We start from the raw sequence: 20630 nt of genomic DNA, 5'->3' as shown, positions 1-20630 counted from the left end.
TCCACAGACTAACTCAGCAGCAGACCGACAGTCATACAGAATCACACACATCAGACAAATGTCTCAGACTATTCCATCAGCTTTGTCCTGTCCCATCAGAGGTGGGGGCACAGTTGTGTAGTCGGGAGGGGGGATGGGGGGTGTTCCTTGTAGTCCTTCACATTGACTTCTCATGGCTTCAGGTCAAATACAAGCAAGGAAACTTCCCAATTACCACCTATAACCATCCATCAACTGGTGAATCAGTACTCCTCTATTTTGAACACCATTCTTGAAGGAAGCACAGAGTCGTAGGGACACAATGGAATCTGGATGGGGGACTTCACTAGCACAAAGAGTTGCTTAGTAGTACAGGAACCGCTGACCAAACCGGTAAGAAAACCAAAATGAGGGAATAAGTGATTTGACCTCATCAATCTACCAGTCTCGGATGAGTTTGTTCACAATGGCATTGGAAGGAGTGACAAAGTCCCATCTTCGTACTGAGGACTCCCTCCATTGTGGTGTTTGGCGCTACCACCATCTGTGGGATAGATTAAGAACTGATCAAACAGCTCAAAATTGGGTATTGTGTGGTGCTGTGAGCCATCAGCAGCAAAATTGTGTACGATCACAATCTATAACCTCATGGCCCTGCGTAACACTAGCTCCTCCATCACCAGGAAATCAGATGACCAGCCCTGGTTCAATGAGGAGTGTCGAAGGGCATGCCGGGTGCACCACCATGTGTATCTGAAAATGAGGTCCAACCTAGTGAAGCTACAATACATGATTACATGCACGGAAGCAGCATGCTTATAGACAAGCTAAGCAATCCCACTATAGATCAGGACAATTAAGTAACTGACAGGAGGAGAGGCTTCATTAATATCCCCATCTTTAACTATGATGAAGCACAGCACTGGAATGCAAAAAACTAGATCACAGATGATGGTCTTCAGCCGATGCGATTAACTCCACCTGGCATTAAGAAGTAGCTGAGTGTAGTGGACACAGCAAATGAGACAGGCCCCAACACCATCTCAGCTGTAGTACTGAAGACCTTTTAGAACTAGCTGCACCTCTAGCCACACTGCTCCAAATATAGCTGCAATAGATGGCAGCTGTCCAACAATGTGGAGAATTGCCCAGGTATGTCCTGTCCACACAAAGCAGGACAAATCCAAACCAGCCTACTCCTGATCATCAGCAAAGTGATGGAAGGAGTTGGCAACAGTGAATTAAGTAATTTAACCTTCATTCTTTTTGCTCTATAATACCTTTCTCTGCACAAGGCCCTGGGCAGGCCACATCTAGAACAGTGTGTCTAGTTTTGGTACCCTCACGTGGTGGGGGGAATACAAAGGCCTTGGAAAAGGTTCAGATTGTTAAATAGTTTAAGGACCCTCAGTTAACTAGATAGGCTGAAAGCATTAAGACTTTTTACTTTGGCAAAGCATAGATTTAGATGAGATATGATTCAGATCTTTAAAATATAATGAGATAATCAGGACTTGGGACGTCAGTATAAGTTACAAAAGCACAGAACTAGGTTAAATACTAATAGGTACTCTACTTTTCACATGGTCGTCAACCTCTGGAATAAGTTGCCAGCACATGCAGTATACGGATTTACTTCCAAGCATCCAAGAAGGAACTGCTCGATTGTTTGAGCGGCAAATCTCTACATATAGGTGGCTTTGTCATTGGGCATTGCATCACCCAGACACTATGGTCTCCTGGAGCTCGTTTGATCGCCGTCAGAGGTCAAAGAGAAATTTCCCAGTTTTTTCCTAAATGTTCTTTTTTTTTTGCCTCTCTTCTTAGGAGATTTGTTGGTACCTCACTGGGGGGAGATTTGTTGGTACCTCACTGGGGGGAGGGCGTGGGGAGATTTGTTGGTACCTCACTGGGGGGAGGGCGTGGGGAAGGGGGGTGGGGGGGTGGTAGGGAGCGAGAAATAGTCTGCTTGGGATCCATGGTGGAGCCCATAGCTATGCTAAAATTATTTAAATCTAGACAATGTACCCCCACCTCCAGAATTTTCATACATGGACTTGGGAGTCCATTTTTGTAAAGGTTTTCACATGTAGCAACACAACTAGATTTCATACCTATTTTTAATGTAAAACAGTACAAGTTATATATGAAAAATTACACTCATGCCACTCATGTAATAAAGCATATGGCAGAGGATTTTAAATTCTTAAAGTAATGACCGGGTCATGTAATCACAGCATATCCATTTTCAAAATGAACATGTTCTGATCAAATGTCCCAAGGCATTACCTACTGTTTTATGTGGGAATCAAATGAAACCTTTTAAACACTGTTCTCAATAATAGAAACCTAAAGTTAAACATCTCAATAGGAGAGCTTCATTAAAAGGTTTTCATCCTTTGCTATTGAGATTTAATACAAAATACCTCAAAATAGTGCTCAATTAGTGTGTAGACACCTTCAAGGAAATGTAATGCCTTCCCATGAATGATTTTCAAATGTTGCATCTCAATTTCTTAGACTATACAATGCACAATGTCACATCATTGCCAATATTAAGAAAATAACTACTACAGTCTTGTATTACTACAAAGCTGCATTTCAAGTCTGGAGATTTTATGCAGACACCTTTGACAATTGTTCCGGTGTTTTATGGTGACTTTGGCTGGAAAGGATTAAAAACACCCGTCATCACCAATTAAGAAAAAATACCTGCAGAGTTTTTGACGAGACAAGACTTTTCAATAGACATAATCCTTCTTACAAAACTGCAAAACTGGTATACTTTAATTTAAAAAAGTTTTTAGATTGAAACTTCAACAAGTCTTCAAAAATACTGAATTTTAGGTCAAACATCTATGCTGGATTTATACATTCTCTCTACCTAATGAACTGTTTCTTGAAATTAACAAAAGTTCAGTCTTTGTAATGAGACAATTAAAACAGTTTGTTCAATATCAGCTCCAACTACTGTTCCCCAGACAAAAACAAAACTTTTAAACATAATCGGAATGTCAGCAGTTCCTCTGAATGGTTACTGTACAATGATCCTTAAAGTACAGTCAAGCAGATCCGTTTATACGTGTAGAGTCAGTTTATGACAGCAAATCACTCCAGAGTGCCTGTGAACAAGCTTCCAACAATTTTGTCATATCAAATTCAGCTCATCTATCCCACAGTCACAAAGCGGCCTCCTTTGCTTGGTGCCTCTGCTGTTCTCCGCTCCTTCAGAATTGCAAATCGTTCATTTAAGGTAATGCCAGTCTACAGGAAGAAAAAAATATATATTTTCTGTGACATATGTCAAGGCATTTTGTCTGCATAACTATCTTCCCAAACACAAACTTCCACAAATATAGGGTAAAAAGATTATAAATCTGAAGTTTTGTAATCCCCTCTCTCCTCCTGATGAAACAGGTCCATGCTGGACTATGTTCCAAGTCACAAGCAGCCCTCGATACCTCACCCCATTGCTATTTTTCATGAGGAGGCCTAGAAAGTGGAATTCACAGAAACCCTAATCCTGTCCTCCCTTGACAGCCGACTACTGTTTCCTACCCAGGGAGACTGAGGCCAACCATAGTAGCCCTCAGCAGAAGTCAGTCAATTCAGTACAGCCTATAATTAAATTGGAGACTTTCCTAGTGTGCCTTTTTAAACATTTATACCCTTTCATGACAAACATCTCAAAGTGCTTCACCAAATAAACTCTTTTTGAAATTTTAGCAACATGTTAGGTGGGCAAACTACATCGCTTCATTCCAGCCCTGGCGATGCAGTTATCAACTAAGACATTGAGGGAACTACCTAAATTAATTATTAACACTGGATCTTGTTGTGAACCATGGGAATATGTGACCAGTTGCTTTAGAGAATCAAATGTAGGAACGTGTAAAAAGATAAACATTGCCTTTATTGTATACTGAGATTGAAAAGGGAATACCCCCACTAAAGGAAGGATGCTCTATGTTTACCCATGATGGTGACCTTTTGGAAGTGGTTAAGTGGATAAAAATTTTATATGAAATGTAAGTTGTGGTTAATGAATGCAGCCAAGGTTGACTAATAACTAATCATGTAACTGAATAAATATTGAACAGTAATGAAACCCAGTGACTTCATCTGTTTTGGGATTCAAACTAAATGAAAATCAGACGCTTGACACTTTCCAATTAAATAGCTCTGGAGTGGGTGTCTTACAGATTAAATATAATTTAAACAAACACATTTTCTTTGGTACAATTGGGTGGACGTGTGGCAAGCACGGACTCCCTCAACACCAAATAATTTATCTAACTGATAGCACCCAGAGCAAGAAGTCACTGGATAAAAAGGAATTAAAAATAAATAAATATAAATATAGAATTGAAACAGAACAAAAGTGGAAGGAAAAAACCAAATAATTGAACCACAACAAGGAGATGATAAGTTTAAAACGGAGTTTAGTGGAGAACAGAGATTGCAAACGGAGATCCAGTACGTGAAAGAATAAATTATGTAAACAAAAATGTCAATGGATCTGCATTTCCAAAAGTTGAATTCTGGAATCTGTTTTACTAGTTATACATTGTACCTGTGGTGCTGTCACTTCAGGTAGCAATGTCAGTGATAAGCAATGGGCCAAAAATTGCGGTCTTGCCGGGTCTGTACGAAGTGCGCACACACCTGGCGAGACCTCGCAAAAGCTGGTTCTTAGGGCGCGATGCGCATGTGCTGAGAACAGGCTTTTCCGACCTGTCAAAAGTTCTTCAGACAGATTCTACGCATCCCCGGGAGAAGGACACCTGTGCAGCAGAGATTGGGCTATTTGCCCAACTCGGGTCCAGTGAATCTCCTTCAAACTTTTACGCCTGGTAAAAGCAGGCGTATAGCTTACTTTTACCAGCGAAACACTTTTAAAACATAGATAAATTAAATTTAAATCATTTATTTTTATATTAAAAACCCTGTCCATTCAGGCAAGTTTATATTTAACTTTATTAAAACACATTAAAAAACATTTCCCCCAATATATTTTTTTCTAAAACATTTAATTTCAATTAATTTTAAACATGGTGTTTTATTAATTTATTGTGCTGTATTTCTTGTTATGGGGGTTATTCTCATTGATAGTAATGGGAGCTCATAAAAATGGAGTTCCCATTTTTATCAATGAGAATAATATAGTTGGTGGTTCAGGCTCACGTGATTCCAGCAAATGCGTGCATTCGTGGAAGACTGTTCCCCGTATGCTGCGCAGCGAATGAAGGCCTCAGACGTTCCTCCGGGACCAACAAGTAATTTCGTAGATTTTTTTCGGCTCAGAGGCGTTCGTACGAAGGAAGCCTCTGACCGCAATTTTCGGCCCATTATATTGAACATCTGTGAAACTAGTAACTGGGGCAACATCAAGGAACTTTGTGTCTCAACAACATTCAAATTTTGTCCTATATTGAATATTGAAGTAGACTAGATCCATATAACCTGATATTTGTTTGCAGAATTCATATGCGCTTGATTAGGCAAACCATATCTTTGACTTCAACTGTATCCTGATCTTTGTACAATTCATTTTATAGTGATTTGATTGCAGCAGTTTACATATATAGGGTATTAAATTCACATCAAGAAAAAGAGTAAAAGGAGTTTAAAGAATTACAGACTTATAATTAACGAAGCACGTCCTATTTTATGTCGATGATTAAGAGGTTATACTCTGCTCTTCAACTTTGTTTGAATATTTACAACGTAAAGTTTTTGGCAGTTGCTGTGCTGAGTGTAAAGGAAGCCAGTCACTTGAAATTGTTCACAGTAAATAAGAATCATCAAGTCAGTAGAAAGATAGAAGATTAAAAGAACCGTTTGGGCATCAGAACCCCAGGACTGTTATTCTGAAATATGCCTGGAGATCGAGTTCAAAGTCCTATGTGTTAGCAGGCAGAATTGGGAGGCACCAGTCAAAATTAGAGAGTCTCCTTGCTACAGGTTGAACCTCTCCAGTCTGGGACTCTTTGGTCCGACAACATCCCTGGCAGGGGGTCGCGACCCGCGCTGTGTCCTGGGGCTGGCTGCGCCTCTTCTCCCTGTTGCCTCCTTGGTTGGGTCGGCGCGGAGAGGGAGCGAGGAGCGTGGCGGCTGACTGAGGGGCCAAAGCTGGGCCTGAGAAATGCTAAGCAGTAGGCAGCACCTGCGTAGAATGCGGCCGGATCGTTGTCAGCAGTACCCGGTAAGTCTAGAGTACTGCTGACAACGCTAGAGTCAGCGTGACCTCCAGTGGTCTGGAAAATTCTTTGGTCCGGCACCGGTCAAGTCCCAAGGGTGCCGGACTGGAGAGGTACAACTGTACAACTGGAGATCTTTGAGGAACAATCCGATGTCAGCCAGCCAGCCTCACTATGGCAATTGGAGCTCTCTGGTAGCAAAGATACTTTCCCACATTTAAGGAGTGGCTCATCAGGGTGATCTTTGGTCAATTACACATCCCTGGGCATAAAAGACACATATGCACGAGTTTGTACACTCTATGGAATGGCTCATAGAGATGCTTATGGCAATTAGACATTCCTGAATATGAGAGATGTAGAAAGCACCCATTTATATTATAAACTCAAGTGAGTAGGTCTCGGTTGCAGTATAAGGAACAAGAAAATTTAACTAGTCTGTCTTCCAGATTACCACCCAAAAATGAAGGCGGGGAAGCCTTCAATGTTTGATTATGTTTGAGCTTCTGGGCCTAAGGTGTGGGAGCTGTCCTCCACTGCTAGATGGGCCTGAATATTAGAACAGTACCACTTACACACAGCAGACCTATTATTAAGCCACCAAACAGGCTCCCAGAAACATTGTGAAAGAGCACTTCTAGACTAATTAGAAGTGTGCTCAGGGGAGTAGAGACTGGAACTGCTGTGAGGAACTGATGTGATATAGAATGAATCTGGGGCAACCACGCTATGTTTAATATGAAAAATGGCAAATTAAGTGGATTGATCTATGATAGATGGGATTAAAAAGCAGGTGATCCAGGAAATACTGACAACATGCATGACAATGCTGACAATGTTAAGGAAGTTTAAAGGGACAAAAGCTGTATTTTCTCAGAACCCTTCACAGACTAGTAGAAAGCAGAGATAACCCTGTCTCCAAAGAGCACCCCCTTGCATTCTTTTGCTGCAGAGCAAGAAAAGCAGAGGGAACAGAACTAAATCCTAGTTTGGCAACAGATAACAAAGGAGAAAAAGAAAAGGCACAGGACAAGGTAATCTACTGGAGACCCCAAGGGAAAGGAAGGGGGCCCTCAAATGTTTTGCAGATTGTACTGAGTATCACTGAGCTAGATCAATAGTATTTAAAGCATGGATTAGAGCCATTTGCAACCCACCTCACCTTAATCTGTGGCCCTCAGCAGACTTGCAGCTTTATATATGTACCCCAGTATCTATTCGTGCTTGCCTGACTATGTTCTGTTGACTGTCTCAACATAGGGAGAAAAGCATCTGGAAACAAAGGTTGCAAGATAGATTGCTAAAGGGAAAGCGGTGAGGGAATTTGCTCGGGCAAACAAGTTGGAAACCATCTTGTTTAAGTCAAGAAAGATGGCTCACTGATGTAGGTTAGCGGGATGTGTTTATTTTGTATTACCAAGCAAAGATAAGCTGTACAGATTGAATAGAGAGTCTGATCAGAATGGTTGTTCTGTATGTTCACCTTACTGCAAAATAAAGTAGCTCAGCAATTCATATCTCGCCTCATCCTCCCAAGAGTTTACTTAGTCCGTCTTCAGAGCTATTGAAGTACGCATGTGCAAGACAAGAATATTCAGGTTATGGGTGTGTGTGGGGGGCGGTGGTGGTGGATGAGATAATTAGTACTGCTGTCCTAAATCAGCTTGTATGATGCATGATCCGGGGTGTGGCAGGCTATTCCGACAAAACAGACACTCAAACTGCTTAAGGAAGCGACTAACATCACTGTACCTGAATTCATAACAATCATTAACTTGAAATCAGTGCAGCGAGAGAAAGGAGGCTACCAGCAAATGTATAGGGTAAGTCAAATAACTAATTTCAATGGAATATTAAGTCATGTAGAGTTTTTCATTCCATCTTGCATGGAAATGCCTGGCCACTTCTGACAAATGTCTACAAGTGTGACAAATCAAGTGTTCGATATTTAGGGAATAGCAACCGCCATGATGCAGTGTGGTGTCCTCCATCAAGAAACTGGTTGGAACTGCAGCCCTTCACGAAAGGAAAGCTGATCTAAACAATTTGTTAAAACTGTTACCTGTCTTCCAACGCTGTTGATATCAAACTCCAGAGGCACTCCTTTTGGCGGCTCTCTCTTTTCATCCGTCTCCTTTTTTACTGCAAATGGAATCAAAGGCGGATGTCTGATCCTGAACTGTTGAGAACTATGGAAAAAAATTAATGATTTAATAGAACAAAATAAGTTCTCTTCCTTTCATACAAAACTTGCATTTATACAAGCGCCTTTAATGTAGAAAAATATCACATGGTCTTCAGAAAGGCACAAGTCAAAGGAAGAGAGAGGTACCACAGCATGTGAAAATTAGTAGGGGGGTGGGGTGGTGTGGTTGAAAAGCGAATACACATTTTATCGCATGTTACAGAAAATAGGTCAAACTACTGAACTCCAGGACACAACTTGAACAGAGCTAACTTGACGGGTAAACAAGATAATATGATCAAGAAGCACATAAAAGTAATAATGATCAAAAGAAAGACACATACTCTGTGTTTTTGGCAGATGGGTTCTGAATGGACACAGTCAAAATTCCTCCGCTGGTACTGGGAATGCGAGCTCTGAAAGAAGAGAAAGAGATTAAACATTAGTAGATAGTGTTATAAAGTAGTGACTAACAAACAGATGCAAATCATAAAGGAATTATATATTCCATTTCCTTAAATTCCAAAAAATATTTTGCATGGTGTCATACGGAAGTATCGGACACTTCTGTCCACGAATGAGTCAAAGAAATATTGCATTCATGAATTGTAAAACATTAAATCCCCCACCATAATTTGAAGAATCTACTCCAAATAGATCTATTAGTATGTGAAAAGATCATGAATTAGGCCATGCTCAAATATGGCAACTCCTTCTTTGTACTTAGGTTAGCTACATTACACTCCAAACTGCACTTGTGTAGACAAGACTCAATTAGAAGTACCAATTTGTACAGTTTCATACATCCTCCAATAACTAATTCCCTTGCCCACCCATCAGTAATTAATTCACTTAGCACATACAGGTGTAGTGTTCACCAATCTTCACAGTTTAATGACTTACTGGTCAAGTGAAGTAGCACTAGAATTGGCTAACCACCTGAAAAATAAAATTAAAAAAATCAGATTCTCTACCCTCAAATATCACGCTTAGCAACATAACATTGTAAAGGGTAAACACGGAATCTCAATCATTTCAGGTTCCCTGAATCATTCAGCAATTTCTGGCTTAGAGATCAAGCACTCGAGCCATAATGCATGCAAATTTAAAACTATTTTATTGTTATGCATTTGAAATACAAACTCCGTTCCCAAGCCACCGACTCCATCCCATTCCCCAACTTCTGTCTGAGGCTGAACCAGATTGTTCGCAACCTTGGTGTCATTTGACCTTGATAGGAGCTTTTGACCATAAAGACCACCTATTTTCACCTCCGTAACATTGCCCGTCTCCGCTCCTGCCTCAGCTCATTCGCTGCTGAACCCTCATCCATGCCTTTGTTACCTCGAGACTTGACTATTACAACACACTCCTGGCTGTTCTCCCACATTCTCCCCTACGTAAACTAGAGGTGATCCAAAACTCGGTGCGAGTTAGGACATGGGCAGCCAAGTCCTGCTCACCCATCACCCCTGTGCTCGCTAACCTACATTGGCTTCCGGTTAAGCAACGCCTTGATTCCAAAATTCTCATCCTTATTTTCAAATCCCTCCATGGCCTCGCCCCTCCCGATCTCAAATCTCCCACACCCCCCCGGCCACCCCACCCACACCCCGCAAGATGTTTGTGCTCCTCTAATTCTGCCCTCTTGAACATCCGATTATAATCGCTCAACTTTTGATGGTCGTGCCTTCTGTTGCCTAGGCCCCAAGCTCTGGAACTCCCTGCCCAAAGGGTAGCCTTGAGGAGGAGTTCATAGAGTGTATTCGGGATAGTTTCCTTGAACAGTACGTTGCAGAACCAACCAGGGAGCTAGATCTAGTACGGTGTAATGAGGCAGGATTAATGAATGCTCTTGTAGTAAAAGATCCTCTAGGATTGAGTGACCACAATATGGTTGAATTTCAAATTCATTTGGAGGGAGAGAAAACTGGTTCTCAAACCAGTGTCCTAAGCTTAAATAAAGGGGACTACAAAGGTATGAGTGCAGAGTTGGCTAAAGTAGACTGGAAAAATAGACTAAAAGTATGAGACGGTTGATGAGCAGTGGCAGACATTTAAGGAGATATTTCATAACTCGTAACAAAAATATATCCCAATGAGAAGGAAAGACTAAGAGAAGGGATAACCATCCGTGGCTAACTAAGGAAATAAGGGAGTGTATCAGATTGAAAACAAAGGCGTACAATGTGGCCAGGACTCGTGGGAGGCCAGACGATTAGGAAATTTTTAAAAGCCAGCAGAGAGCGACTAAAAATGATTAAAAGAGGGAAGATAGATTATGAAAGTAAACTAGCACGAAATATAAAAACAGATAGTAAGAGTTTCTACAGGAACATAAAAAGGAAAAGAGTGGCTAAAGTAAATGTTGGTCCCCTGGAGGATGAGACTGGAGAATTAATAATGGAGAACAGGGAAATGGCAGAGACGCTGAACAAATATTTTGTATCGGTCTTCACGGTAGAAGAGACTAAAAACATCCCAATAGTGGATAATCATGGGGCTATAGGGAGGGAGGAACTTAATACCATCACTAATGAAGTAGTACTCAGTAAAATAATGAGACTAAAGGAGGACAAGTCCCCTGAACCTGATGGCTTACATCCTAGGGCCTAAGTGGCTGCAGAGATAGTGGATGCATTGGTTGTAATCGACCAAAACTCCCTGGATTCTGGGAAGGTCTCAGCAGATTGGAATACCGCAAATGTAATGCCCTTATTTAAAAAAGGAGGCAGACAAAAAGCAGGAAACTATAGACCAGTTAGCCTAACATCTGTTGTTGGGAAAATGCTGAAGTACATTATTAAGGAAGCAGTAGCGGGACATTTGGAAAAGCATGATTCAATCAAACAGAGACAGCATGGTTTTATGAAAGGGAAATCATGTTTGACAAATTTGCTGGAGTTCTTTGAGGATGAAACGAGCGGGGTGGATAAAGGGGAAGCAGTGGATGTGGTGTATTTGGATTTCCAGAAGGCATTCGATAAGGTGCCACATAAGAGGTTACTGCACAAGATAAAAGCTCACGAGGTAGGGGGGTTAGCATGGATACAGGATTGGCTAAGTAACAAAAAAGAGAGAATCGGGATAAATGGGTCATTTTCCAGTTGGCAAACAGAGACTAGTGGGGTGCCGCAGGCATCGGTGTTGGGGCCTCAACTATTTACAATCTATATTAATGACTTGGATGAAGGGACCGAGTGTAATGTAGCCAAGTTTGCTGATGATACAAAGATGGGTGGGAAAGCAAATTGTGAGGAGGACACAAAAAATCTGCAAAGGGATATAGACAGGCTAAGTGAGTGGGCAAAAATTTGACAGATGGAGTATAATGTGGGAAAATGTGAGGTTATCCACTTTGGCAGAAATAATAGAAAAGCAAATTATAATTTAAATGGAGAAAAATTGCAAAGTGCTGCATTACAGAGAGACCTGGGGATCCTTGTGCATGAAACACAAAAAGTTAGTATGCAGGTACAGCAAGTAATCAGGAAGGCAAATGGAATGTTGGCCTTTATTACGAGGGGGATAGAATATAAAAGCAGAGAAGTCCTGCTACAACTGTATAGGGTATTGGTGAGGCCACACCTGGAGTACTGCATACGGTTTTGATCTCCGTATTTAAGGAAGGATATACTTGCATTGGAGACTGTTCAGAGAAGGTTCACTGGGTTGATTCCGGAGATGAGGGGATTGACTTATGAGGATAGGTTGAGTAAGTTGGGCCTATACCCATTGGAGTTCAGAAAAATGAGAGGTGATCTTATTGAAACATGTAAGATACTGAGGGGGCTCGAGGGGAAACTAAAATTAGGAGACATAGTTTCAAAATATAGGGCCACCCATTTAAAACTGAGATAAGGAGGAATTTCTTCTCTCAGGGTTGTAAATCTGTGGAATTCCCTGCCCCAGAGAGCTGTGGAGGCTGGGTCATTGAATATATTTAAGGTGGAGATAGACGGATTTTTGAGCGATAAGGGAGTAAAAAGGGCTTTGGAGAGCGGGCAGGGAAGTGAAGCTGAGTCCATGGTCAGATCAGCCATGATCTTATTGAATGGCGGAGCAGGCTCGAGGGGCCAAATGGCCTACTCCTGCTCCTATTTCTTATGTTCTTATGTTCAAACCTCTCCGCCTTTCCTCCAAAATGCCCCTTAAAACATAGAAGATATGTGGAGTAGGCCATTCGAGCCTGCACCACCATTCAATAAGATCATGGCTGATCATTCATCTCAGTACCACTTTCCTGCTTTCTCTCCATAGCTCTTGACCCTTTAGCCGGAAGGGCCATATCTAACTCCCTCTTGAATATATCTAACGATATGGCATCAACTCTCTGCGGTAGAGAATTCCACAGTTTAACAACTCTCAGTGAAGAAGTTTCTCCTCATCTCAGTCCTAAATGGCTTACCCCTTACCCCTGGTTGTGGACTTCCCCAACATCGGGAATATTCTTCCTGCATCTAACCTGTCCAGTCCCGTCAGAATTGTATATTTTTCTATGAGATCCCCTCTCATTCTTCTAAACTCGTGTGAATACAGGCCCAGTCAATCCAGTCTCTCCTCATATGTCAGTCCTGCCATCCTGGGAATCAGTCTGGTGAACCTTCGCTGCACTCCCTCAATAGCAAGAACATCCTTCCTCAGATTGGGAGACCAAAACTGAACACAGTATTCCAGGTGAGGCTTCACCAAGGCCCTGTATAACTGCAGTAAGACCTCCCTGCTCCTATACTCAAATCCCCTATCTCTGAAGGCCAACATGCCATTTGCCTTCTTCACCGCCTGCTGTACCTGCATGTCAACTTTCAATGACTGATGTACCATGACACTCGGGTCTCGTAGCACCTCCCCTTTTCCTAATCTGCCGCCATTCAGATAATATTTTGCCTTCATGTTTTTGCCACCAAAGTGGATAACCTCACATTTATCCACATTTTACTGCATCTGCCATGCATTTACCCACTCACCTAACTTGTCCAAGTCACCCTGCAGCCTCTTAGCATTCTCCTCACAGCTCACACCACCACCCAGTTTAGTGTCATCTGCAAACGTGGAGATATTACACTCAATTCCTTCATCTAAATCATTGATGTATATTGTAAAGAGCTGGGGCCACAGCACTGAGCCCTGCGGCACCCCATTAGTCACTGCCTGCCATTCTGAAAAGAACCCATTTATCTCGACTCTCTGCTTCCTGACTGCCAAGTTCTCTATCCATGTCAGTACGTTACCCCCATTACCATGTGCTTTAATTTTGCACACCAATCTCTTGTGTGGGACCTTGTCAAAAGCCTTTTGAAAGTCCAAATACACCACATCCACCGGTTCTCCCTTGTCCACTCTACTAGTTACATCCTGAAAAAATTCTAGAAGATTTGTCAAGCATGATTTCCCTTTCATAAATTCATGCTGACTTGGACCGATCCTGTCGCTGCTTTCCAAATGCGCTGCTATTAAATCATTAGTAATTGATTGTAACATTTTCCCCACTACTGATGTCAGGCTAACCGGTCTATAATTCCCCGTTTTCTCTATCCTTCCTTTTTAAGAAAGTGGTGTGTTACATTAGCTACCCTCCAGTCCATAGGAACTGATCCAGAGTCGATAGACTGTTGAAGAATGATCACCAATGCATCCACTATTTCTAGGGCCATTTCCTTAAGTACTCTGGGATGCAGACTATCAGGCCCCGGGGATTTATCGGCCTTCAATCCCATCAATTTCCCTAACACAATTTCCCACTTTATAAGGATTTCCTTCGGTTCCTCCTCCTCGCTGGACCCTCGGTCCCCTAGTATTTCCGGAAGATTATTTGTGTCTTCCTTCGTGAAGACAGAACCAAAGTATTTGTTCAATTGGTCTGCCATTTCTTTGTTCCCCATTATAAATTTATCTGATTCTGACTGCAAGGGACCTATGTTTGTCTTCACTAATCTTTTTCTCTTCACATATCTATAGAAGCTTTTGCAGTCAGTTTTTATGTTCCCAGCAAGCTTCCTCTCATACTCTATTTTCCCCCTCCTAATTAAACCCTTAGTCCTCTGCTGAATTCTAAATTTCTCCCAGTCCTCAGGTCTGCTGCTTTTTCTGGCCAATTTATATGCCTCTTCCTTGGATTTAACACTATCCCTAATTTCCCCTTGTTAGCCACGGTTGAACCACCTTCCCCGTTTTATTTTTACTCCAGACAAGGATGTACAATTGTTGAAGTTCATCCATGTCTTTAAATGTTTGCCATTGCCTATCCACCGTCAACCCTTTAAGTATCATTCGCCAGTCTATTCTAGCCAATTCACGTCCGATACCATCGAAGTTACCTTTCCTTAAGTTCAGGACCCGAGTCTCTGAATTAACTGTGTCACTCTCCATCTTAATAAAGAATTCTACCATATTATGGTTACTCTTCCCCAAGGGGCCTCGCAGAACAAGATTGTTAATTAGTCCTTTCTCATTACACACCACCCAGTCTAGGATGGCCAGCCCTCTAGTTGATTCCTCGACATATTGGTCTAGAAAAATCCCATTACACTCCAGGAAATCCTCCTCTACCTTCACCGTATTGCTACCAGCTTGATTAGCCCAATCTATGTGTAGATTAAAGTCGCCCATGATAACTGCTGTACCTTTATTGCACGCATCCCTAATTTTTTGTTTGATGCTGTCCCCAACTTCACTACTACTGTTTGGTGGTTTGTACACAACTTCCACTAGCATTTTCTGCCCTTTGGTATTCTGCAGCTCCACCCATACAGATTCCACATCATCCAAGCTAATGTCCTTCCTTACTATTGCGTTAATTTCCTCTTTAACCAGCAACACTACCCACCTCCTTTTCCTTTCTGTCTCTCCTTCCTGAATGTTGAATACCCCTGGATGTTGAGTTCCCAGCCTTGGTCACCCTGGAGTCATGTCTCCGTAATGCCAATTATATCATATTCGTTAATAGCTAAAACATACCTCTTTGACCAATCTTTTGGTTACTTGTGCTAATTTCTACTTATGCAGCTCGGTGTCAAATTTTTAACCTCATAATACTCCTGTGAAGTGCTTTGGGACGTTTCACTGCGTTAAAGGCACTGCAAGTAGTTGTTGTTGTTGAAATACATTTTTAGAAGCGGGGGGGGGCGGGGGTAACCTAGTAATTCCTATATCCATATTTTTGTTGAACAGACATCTTGCATCAAGGAAGGATATAATTGCCTTAGGGAGTGCAACAAAGGTTCACCAGACTGATTTCTTGGATGAGGGGGGGGTGGGGGGGATTGTCCGATTAAGAAGAATAGGCCTATGTTCCCTAGAGTTTAGAAGAATGAGAGGTGATCTTACAGGACTTGACAGGGTCAATGCTGGGAGGATGTTTCCTCTGGCTGGAGAATTTAGAACTATGTGTCACATTATCAGAATAAGGGGTCGGCCATTTAGGACTGAGATGAGGAGAAATTTCTTCACGGTGTTATGGATCTCTGGAATTCTCTATCCCAGAGGGCTGTGGATGCTCAGTCATCGAGTGTATTCAAGACAGAGATCAATATATTTTTGGATATTAAGAGAATCAAGGGATATGGGGTTAGTGCGGGAAGGTGGGGTCGAGGTAGATCAGTCATGATCTTGCTGAATGGCGGAGCAAGCTCGAAGTGCCGAATGGCTTTCTCCTACTCCTATTTCTTAGCCCAGAAATCCTGGTCGGCTGCTTCCCGCGAGCGATCGGGTAAAAAAAACTTTAAAAAGCGCACTTACCCGAAGCTGTTGCACCCACGCGAGTTCCCAGTCCTGCGGCTTCCACTGACTGCACGTCACAGCTTGTACACGTCAGGCAGGGCTGAAGCTGCAGTCACATGGCGCTGGGCAGCCAATCAGATAAAGTATGTTCTCATTCATAATAATGGGAACTCCGTAAGTTGGAGTTCCCACATTATGAATGAGAAATCCCCCAAACACACAAAATAAAAAATAAAAAAAACTACAGTATATATTTAACATTAATTTAAATTAGTTATGTATCATTAAAAATATATATTTTTCCGATTTTTTAAAAACATTTTTAAAATTATGCTTTAAAATAAATGTAACTTAGTGGGCAGGGTTTTTAAAAAGTGTTTTTTAATTTATTTTTTTATGTTTTACCCGTGTTTTAAAACTCTTATGCCTGTAAAAGTAGGCTATGCGTCTGCTTTTATCAGGCGCAAGAGTTTTCAGGACATTTGTTGGGCAAGATATGGGTAAATATCGCAATCTTGTTCATGCAAATGTCCTAGCTGCCGAGATACGGAAGATCTGTGAAACTCCAGCTTGACCGATCGGAAAAGCCGGTTTTCAGCGCATGCAGAGTGTGTGCGGAAAACCGGCTTTTGTGAAGCCTTCCCGGGTCCATACACACTCAGTACGGACCCGGGAGGCTGGAATTTCTGCCCCAATATATTATCAGAATTGCCACACAAAAAATCTAAGTAGCCTACAAATCAGAGATCTGACTGGGTTAGGGCAGGGGCATCCAAAAGGCCACCTACAGCCAAGCTCTGGCAATCTAGCCCATGAAACCCAGGCAACTGTTGTGCTTATTTTTTTTTTGAGTGTGGATTGCATGAACCTGGAGGAGTTCCTCTTAACACTGTTGCCTCACTGGGGATAAATCCTAGATCAGAACACCAATCGGTTAGTATCAGCTGCTATATGATTTACTCTTTATACTTGCGTGCCTTGTGCCACTGCCCACCACCCCAAGAAATGACCCAGTCCCGCGGCCTATGAAAACAAAAACTTTAACATTTGTGGGTTATGGTAAAAAAAAAGACACCTGAATATCACAACATTTTTTTTTTTTTTTTTAAAAGTCACTGACTAAACTGCAAGCATTTCTGATCCACATATTACTGAAAGACACTTTTGAGAAGTGCACCATTACTTCAGCGCCAAAACTAGAATATAATAGGCCAGATTTTGCTGTAGAAAGCAGTGAGGCGAACAGTGCTCACTGTTTTTACAGCAATTTCCAATGACCACACATGCACAATTAAACGCGAAAATCCAGAAGTTAGTGTCAGAGGTGCTCCGCTCATTCAAAAGCTGCACTAACGGTATCTTGCTGTCTGACTCACCGTTGAAATACATGGAACGACGTGAAGTTGCTGCATGTACCTCGGAGATAGAAACTAAACGTGCCTGAAAAGGTTAGGTCTTGTCCATTCCAGTCTAAGTAACCTTTTAGCGGCATGGCAAGTCTTAAATACTGCCAAACAAACTGCTCGGGCACTGAATATTAACATTTAGAAGTGTGCAGTCTCAGTCCTTCATATTTTAATTATTGTTGAAGAATTTTAAAAGTGTAATTTTAAAAAAATGTTTTATTTCTGTCTCTTACCTCTTCATCCAATCTTTCATTCCCACTCTTTATTTCGCTTATTGTACCTGATTTGATATTGAATTCAATATTCTAACTTGCACTTCCTGGTTCAGACTCTGAGCTCATCATTAATAATTCTTCAATCTGATTGGCTAAGGAGATACTCAGTTGCTTGCCCTATTCACATAGGTCCCAGATCCCCTGTGCTGTTTTGCTCTGTAATTTACATTAAGTTCCAGTGAAAAATCCCATAATGCCAGGAGGTTTGTTCAGCATTATTTCATGCCATTAAAAGGGTACTTAGACTGGAATGGACAAGACCTAACTTGTTGAGGCATGTTCTATCTCTGAGGTACGTGCAGCAACTTCACGTCATTCCATGTATTTGAACGGAGAAGAAAGTCTGTGGGTAAGTGGAAGTGTAATGAACGGCTGGCGTCGTTTGTTCGCCACAGAGAGCAAAATCCAGATTAACATATCTCTACTTTATCACTTTCAAAAGATGCTAGTGTGCTCTTTATTCCAAAGGTTATTTGGCTTGAGGACACCAACTCAACTTAGAAAAGGAACAAATGCATGGTGGCCATTTATTAATGCACCCAAATTAATTAAGTACTATCTTGTGATTTAAGAATGTGAGACTACATCAGACCTGATGGGTATTAAACATCCTTTTACTTGAACACGTCACATCTAAATCTGGAAAACAATTTTAAACAGTTCTTACTGCAGTTAATAGTTTCTTCGGTGTTTATACTTACGGGCGGATTCTTTTCTTAGTAACTGCACCTTTCATCTCTTGTTCAGCTTGCATATGCACCTAGGTTCGATAGCACATCAGACACAGATTACTGCTTTCAGTTATAAACAAAAAAGGCCAACAATATGAAAATGTAAGCAATGCTTAGCCCGATCTCCCTTTCTGAAAAAACATTCTGCTCACAGCAGTCAAAAAAAATAATAGGACCAGAAGTCCAGAGACACACAGATTGGAAGTGAAAAGTCAACCCGTCGACATTTGTGGAAAAAATGTCCGACATTTTGAACTCACACCAAGATTTCTGACAAGATCAAGAGTGCAGTAAATATGGTACGGGACTAGGAATTCAGAGATAGGTTCAAATTCCATCATAGCAGGCTGCGAAACTGAATATAATAAATCTAGTTAACACCAGAAAGCTGCCATAAAAGCTGCCAAATTGTTGTAAAAATCCAACTGGTTTACTAATGTTCTTTAGAAAAGGGAATCCACCTGGTCTGACCTGTAAGTGTCTAGTCGACAGTACTTGGTTGACTCTTACTGCCCTCTGACGTTGCCTAGCAAACCACTCAGTTTTATAACAGATCACCACCACCAGAGCAAGTAGGGATGAGCAATAAATGTGACCTGTCCACCTTCACCCACATTCATGTGAAGATTTATTCAAATTGATCAGCTTTGCACATAGTGGTTTCAGGTATTTACTAAATAAAATTGAAAAAGAAACATGAGCAAATCTCAGATTTCCGAGTAAAAGGATGAGATTTTTTTTTAATTCTGCCACCAGCAAGGCAGGAAGGCATCACAATTACCCAGCATCCCTGAACAAGGGAGAGGAAATTAGACATGGTTCCCACTCCTTATTGCTATCCAGTGTTCCACAATGAAAATAAAATGGGCCAACTAAAATATACCAAGATCAAATAAACCATTGACACCAAATCCAGGTTCCCACCACCACCACCAAGTCAACACCATCATGAGGAGCGAAAAAGGTTTTCGAGAAGGGATGGAGGAAAATCGAAGAAGAAAACGGTGACGTATAAAAAGCTGAATGTCACATAGAGCAAATAGACATGCAAAAGATATTCAAAACAATAAAGAATAGCTTTCAAAATGTTGTACCTTTGTTTAAAAAGGGATAGACCGGATAATTGCAGGCCAGTCAGCCTAACCTCGGTGGTAGGAAAATTATTGGAAAACATCCTGAGGGACAGGATAAATCTTCATTTGGAAAGACATGGATCAATCAAGGACAGTAGCGTGGATTTGTTAAGGGAAGGTTGTGTCTGACGAACTTGATTGTATTTTTCAAGGAGGTAACCAGGAGGGTCGATGAGGGCAGTATGTATGATGTAGTGTATATGGATTTTAGCAAAGCTTTTGATAAGGTCCCACATGGCAGACTGATCCCCATGGGATCCAGGGCAAAGTGGTATGTTGGATCCAAAATTGGCTCGGAGGCAGGAAGCAAATGGAAATGGTTGATGGGTGTTTTTGTGACTGGAAGTCTGTACCCAGTGGGGATCCACAGGGCTCAGTGCTGGGTCTTTGCTTTTTGTGGTATATATCAATGACTTGGACTTGAATGTTGGGGTATGATTAGGAAGTTTGCAGATGACACTGTGTGATTGATAATGAAGAAGAAAGCTGCAGGCTACAGGAAGATATCAATGCACTGGTCAGATAGGCAGAACAGTGGCAAATGGAATTCAATCCAGATAAGTGTGAGGTAATGCATCTGGGGAGGTCGAACAAGGCAAGGGAACACACATTAAATGGTACGACACTGAAAAGTGTAGAGGAACAAAGGGACCTTGGAGTGCAGGTCCACAGATCCCTGAAGGTAGGCCAGGTAGATAAGGTGGTTTAGAAGGCATATGTAATACTTGCCTTTATTAGTCGAGGAATACAAGAGCAAGGAGATTATGCTTGAACTGTATAAAACACTGGTTAGACCGCAGCTGGAATACTGTGTGCAGTTCTGGTCACCACATTACAGGAAGGATGTGATTGCACTGGAAAGGGTGCAGAGGAGATTTACAAGAATGTTGCCTGGACTGGAGAATTTTGGCTATGAGGAAAGATTGGAGATGCTGGGTTTATTTTCATTGGAACAGAAGAAGCTGAGGGGAGACCTGATTGAGGTGTATAAAGTTATGAGGG

The 20630-nt window shown here is 41.6% G+C and overlaps 1 protein-coding gene across 2 annotated transcripts in view; it reads right to left on the bottom strand.

The window, feature by feature from the left end:
* Positions 1-2085: 2085 nt before the first annotated feature.
* LOC139265301 (UAP56-interacting factor-like) overlaps positions 2086-20630 on the bottom strand; it is a 40307-nt gene continuing 21762 nt past the window's right edge. For both annotated transcript variants that reach the window (XM_070882267.1, XM_070882268.1), the window contains exons 6-10: positions 18466-18524; positions 9268-9303; positions 8709-8780; positions 8242-8368; positions 2086-3243 (exon numbers count right to left, since the gene is read on the bottom strand). In XM_070882267.1, coding sequence (XP_070738368.1) covers positions 3148-3243; positions 8242-8368; positions 8709-8780; positions 9268-9303; positions 18466-18524 — 390 coding nt within the window. In that variant the 3' untranslated portion in view covers positions 2086-3147. The remainder of the gene's footprint in view (positions 3244-8241; positions 8369-8708; positions 8781-9267; positions 9304-18465; positions 18525-20630) is intronic.

Source organism: Pristiophorus japonicus, chromosome 6, assembly GCF_044704955.1.
Source record: "Pristiophorus japonicus isolate sPriJap1 chromosome 6, sPriJap1.hap1, whole genome shotgun sequence".
NCBI lineage: Eukaryota > Metazoa > Chordata > Chondrichthyes > Pristiophoridae > Pristiophorus > Pristiophorus japonicus.
The sequence above is the reverse complement of the archived record's forward strand: the minus strand, read 5'-3'. Positions and strand labels throughout refer to the sequence as shown.